Source organism: Drosophila miranda, chromosome 3 (genome assembly GCF_003369915.1).
Source record: "Drosophila miranda strain MSH22 chromosome 3, D.miranda_PacBio2.1, whole genome shotgun sequence".
Taxonomy (NCBI): Eukaryota; Metazoa; Arthropoda; class Insecta; order Diptera; family Drosophilidae; genus Drosophila; species Drosophila miranda.
The window spans coordinates 5467065-5472304 of NC_046676.1; the positions used below are offsets into that span (position 1 = coordinate 5467065).

A 5240-nucleotide genomic window follows, 5' to 3' on the forward strand; every position below is an offset into this window, starting at 1 on the left:
GAAAACTAAAAACGCAGAATCATAGATAATGATCATATATATCAGATTGCTGAATCTGGATCAGATCAGATAATTTTTATAGCCAAAAGGAACAAATCAATTTGCACTGGCTACGCAGCACCCGACGTCACGCTCAGACTGATTTTCTGTCTCTCTCGCACGCACTCCTTGTCGTGTCGTTTAATATTAGCGGCGTCTGCCGGAGGAGAGCCATACTGACTAAGTATCGGGTATAACCGTAGAGTTGCGGTCTCCGCAGCAACTCACAACGTTCCCCCTCGTTCTTTCTGTTTTGTTCTATGGAAATATAAATGAAGTTTAAATTAAATAAATGTATTTGTGAAAAGTAATGCAAGATACCGCACGATACCACTTCCATTCCACTTGATTCCCTCCGACACTAATACCCAACTGCTTAAGAACTATTAAAGCCGCCGGCGTGCTCAATTCAATTTGGGTTCGTTGGTATGGTCCGGCGATCCGCAATCGTCGGCTATGATACCTAGTAATGTACATTTGCCGAACGAGATTCTTTTCCTAGATGACTGTTTTAGTATGGGCTTATCCCAAGTAAATAATGTTTTTAATAGGCTAAATAAGATTTTAGACTTAATTTTTGTTAGTTCGGATATAGATTGCCATGTTAAATGTTACAAACTCCCCATCGCGGAATGTGACATGCATCATATGCCGTTGGAATTCTTAGTCAATTTCCATTTTTATTCGCCCTGGGCAGAACCATATTATGAATGCTTCTTTTCTAGTGTAAGCCTGAATGCTTGTGTGGTTCGGTTGTCCTTCTTGAAGATAATTTAATTTTTATTGGGCCAACTTCGAAAATAAATGAAACAGAGATAAACAGATAAAGGTACATAAAATAAAATCAAACATAAAACGCAAATAAAAATTCCAAATTCCAAAAATATAGGTACATTTTAGTAGTAATTTCGATAGATAATCTCATCGTGGATTCGGCCACATGCGACTTTCACGTGGCGACGGGAGCTTCAATTGATTGCCAAATCGAAGCCTCTCCTCCTGATTGACCGCCTGCTTTGACGGTGTGTTGGCGGCCGACGCCACCGAATTGTGGTTTACGAGGACATGGCGAATTCGTGGCACAGCCACGCGATTGCGCTGATGCTGAGCCCGCCGACGGGCAGCACTGAGGAGCGACTCGTGGGCACAAATTCGTCATAGGAGATCCCGGCTTCGCGGTCATTTTCAGTGGTCTCATCGGTCATATACTCGGAATCGCTGGGCGATCTTGTATCCGGCACCGCTGATTTTGTGCGTGGCTTCTTTTTCGAGCGTGTGCCAAGGCTGCGTCTGCCCAATCCCCCGCTGCGACGCAATGTGTTGTCCAGGACGCGGACCCGCCTTAGTGGCGACTTGGACGCCTTCAGCTGGCTGTTGGCCAGCCGATACCCCGAAGAGCTGGCGGCTGCTGATGGATTTAGTCGCTTGTGCAGATTCCCAGTGCTCTTGGTCATATTGGGAGTGATTATCTGGATTGTTGGGGTCTTACGCAACGACATTGTCGAGGTCGACATTGAGGACATGTTCTTCAAAGTTCGGGGCGTGCGAGGGGCCGTTGAACCGGCAGTCGGCGGTGGCATCATCAATTTGCTGCTGCTGCCCGTCCTCGTGGTGGGCGGGGCCTTCTTGCGGGCCGAGCTCTGCTTGGCCTGCCGATAGTTCTCCCATTCGCCAGCCATCAGCTCCAGTATGTTCTCGCCATAAACCAGAAACGGGCCATGCGATTGCACCTCATAGGCGTGCACCAGTTCAGTGATCTGCTGCTCAATCTTGGGCAGCTTCGAGATGGCCTTGCGTTCCTTTTCCTCTTTAAGGAGCTGGCCGCCACGATTTTTGAAACGATTCGGCACGTTGGCCTTTGCCTCTAGAGCCTGCATGCGGGACCAAAGTTCTGCACGGCTCTCGTACAGATCGAAAATCTCCTTGTTGCACGTGTAGAAGCTCTTCAGATCATCCAGCTCCAGCTCGTGCAGCTCCAACAGGTCTTCGTTGTAATACTTATTGTAGTAGTTGGAGAAACGCTTGCGCTCCTGCTGGCTCTTGAGCGTTAGATCCCACCACTTGCTTATCTCGACGCGCAGCTGCTCGATGAACGTCTTGAGGTTCTGGCTGCGCAGTGCCTGGCAGCGCTGCAGCTCCGAATGGAGGATGTCATAGGTGCGCTGCGTATTCTCGGTGCACTCGCGCACTCGTCGCATGGCGCTCTCGTCCGTCTCCTGGAGGCGATCCCACAGCACGTAGATCTTCTCGCGCATGTCATGGATTTTGGAGCGCAGCTCCTGGATCTGCTCGGCATAACTGTTGCGCATCTGCCGCAGCCGCTCTAGTGTCTCTGGTGTTAGATTGTGGCTCAGATCGTTCAGTAGGCGATCCTCTGCATCGGTCTGGGGCATCAGCTCGAGCATCTTCATGTCATGCTTGATGGCCTTGCGCAGCTGGTCCAGCTCCGTCTGGCGCACTGCGCGCTGAGAGCGCAGGTTGTCGAGATGGTCGCGAAAGCCGTCCATCTCATCGGGCAGGGGCAGCGGGTCCGCCAGTAGAGGGAGCGGCAGTGCGCCCAGCTCTTCGCAGAGCTGCTCCTGCTGGAGCAGCAGCTCCCCGATCTCCGCCCGACGTTTCGAGAGCTCCTCGCGCAGATGCTCAATGCTTTTGTCCAGCTTCAGCTGCCATATGATCAGTGGCACATCGTCGGGCCTCTGACCAATGTCCACCGTCTCATGGAGGAGTCGGGTGAGGTCGCTGGCCTCGGCTCGGAGTGCGGCTATGTCATCCAGGATGGCCGCCTGCTTCTCCCGCGACTCGGTCAGCAGATCCGTATCCCAGATCCGTATAGAAATTATCCGCGTGCGCCTTGAGTTTGTGCAGAAAGTCCTCGCATGTCTTCTGCTCGAACATGTAGCATATTGGATATTACCAAACCTTTACGGAAGGCTGAGCAGGTGATGGTTCGTCTCCCGTCCGGGCACGTGCTTGTTCCGGCTTCCGTCTCATCGGCAAGAAATGGGGGGGTTTTTTTATTTCCCAGAACGGACGGGACACAGCTCTACTCCAACAATCATAATACTGACACAGTAACGTTCATTAAAATTTCACGTGCAAGCGAAGTATCGACACAAATATGTACAAGAGCAAATACACCTAACTACACACACACGGACACATACACACATACAAGTCGTGCCACGGTGTTGTTGTGACCACTCATGCCCACCCTACCATGATCACCGCTCCCGGTTCATCCGGTGATCCCATAAAGAAGGCTCTTACAGCCTCCTATCCAACCCCATTACCCTCCTTTGCCCAGCATGGTCCCCGCATATAGAACTCTAGCCCCGATTCATGTTAAATCCTATATTTCATATTGAGCAATAGCACATGCATCGCACTAGTAAACTAATAAATGATTAACTCTTAATAATACACTTTAGATTGAAATTTAAATTACAAATTGAAAGAAGGTAAGGGTACATATCTCTAGCTTTTATGTTAGGCAAATAGATAATAATAATAAATAAATATGGAAAAGGGAATGTAAAAACTGTGCGCCGCGATCGTTATGGCAGGTCAGTTATTCAAGTGCATTAGTGAAAGCAACCGCAAGTAGAAAGCATAAAAGAACGTCAGAGCGACCAGCCTCGCATCTTCCCTTTTGTGCCTTGTTCTTAAAAGGGCTGGTTCTTATGCGCGGCGTAAGCGCTTATGGTTGCCAGCAGGGCATAAGGGAGAGCGCACAGCCTCTCTTAAGCGACGAAGCCCCTGACTACGTGAGGTTTTTATACCCGATACTCAAAATGAGTATTGGGGTATATTAGATTTGTGGTAAAAGTGGATGTGTGTAACGTCCAGAAGGAATCGTTTCCGACCCCATAAAGTATATATATTCTTGATCAGCATCAATAGCCGAGTCGATTGAGCCCTGTCTGTCTGTCCGTCTGTCCGTCCGTCCGTCCGTCCGTCCGTCCGTCCGTCCCCTTCAGCGCCTAGTGCTCAAAGACTATAAGAGCTAGAGCAACGATGTTATGGATCCAGACTTCTGTGATATGTCACTGCTACAAAAATATTTCAAAACTTCGCCCCGCCCACTTCCGCCCCCACAAAGAACGAAAATCTGTGGCATCCACATTTTTAAAGATACGATAAAACCAAAAACGCAGAATCGGTGAGGATGACCATATCTTCTACAGTGCAAAATCTGAACCAGATCGAATAATGATTATAGCCAGAATCAAGAAAACAATTTCATTCTTTCTCGCTCTGTCTCTCTCTAACACACAGGTTTCATGGTCGGTTTTGTCAATTGCAAAATATGAGTTCAAGGATCTCAGAACCTATAAGAGCCAGAGCAACCAAATTTGGTATCCACACTCCTGTGATATCGGACCTTGACCGTTTCGTGTCCAAATTTCGCCACACCCCCTTCCGCCCCCGCAAAGGACGAAAATCTGGGGCATCCGCAAATCTCAGAGACTATTAAGGCTAGAGTAACCAAATTTGGTATCCGCACTTCTGTTAGATCTCACTATAAAACGTATATCTCAGAATTTCGCCCCACCCTTTTCCGCCTCCACAAAGGACGAAAATCTGTTGCATCCACAATATTGCACATTCGAGAAAACTAAAAACGCAGAATCATAGATAATGACCATATCTATCAGATTGCTGAATCTGGATCAGATCGGATCATTTTTGTAGCCAAAAGCAAGAAATCAATTTTCAGTGGCTACGCAGCGCCCGACGTCACGCTCAGACTGATTTTCTGTCTCTCTCGCACGCACTCTTTGTCGTGTCGTTTAATATTAGCGGCGTCTGCCGGAGGAGAGTTATACTGACTTAGTATCGGGTATAACCGTAGAGTTGCGGTGTCCGCAGCAACTCACAACGTTCCCCCTCGTTTTTTATACGTTACTCTTTCAAACCACTTCAAATCCCCCTTACCAAAATCACACTTTGGGGAAGAAGGACCAAAAGGGTGATTCCCACTTAGAGCGATTTTTAACCATGGTGCTACTGTTTGATATCTTTGGCATGGAATTTGCCGATCAGACGTCCTTGCAGATCCTCTAGCTCGTAATAGGCTTGACCCAACTGTCGCCTTACCCGGGACTTCACAAAAACGGGAGCCAACTTGGCATTAAATCCTTTCACGAAACTACTTTGCTGGAAATTTCGACGGTAAACCTCCTGTCCCACTCTGAATGATA

The 5240-nt window shown here is 48.3% G+C and overlaps 1 protein-coding gene across 1 annotated transcript; it reads right to left on the reverse strand.

Moving 5' to 3' along the window:
• Positions 1-1094: 1094 nt before the first annotated feature.
• On the reverse strand, positions 1095-2849 carry LOC117187769 (protein regulator of cytokinesis 1-like; the record flags this gene model as incomplete). The annotated part of the gene is made up of 2 exons (XM_033390588.1): positions 1095-1556; positions 1668-2849. Coding segments are annotated over 2 exons (1644 nt in total), but the record flags the coding sequence as incomplete, so codon positions are not given.
• Positions 2850-5240: the final 2391 nt, after the last annotated feature.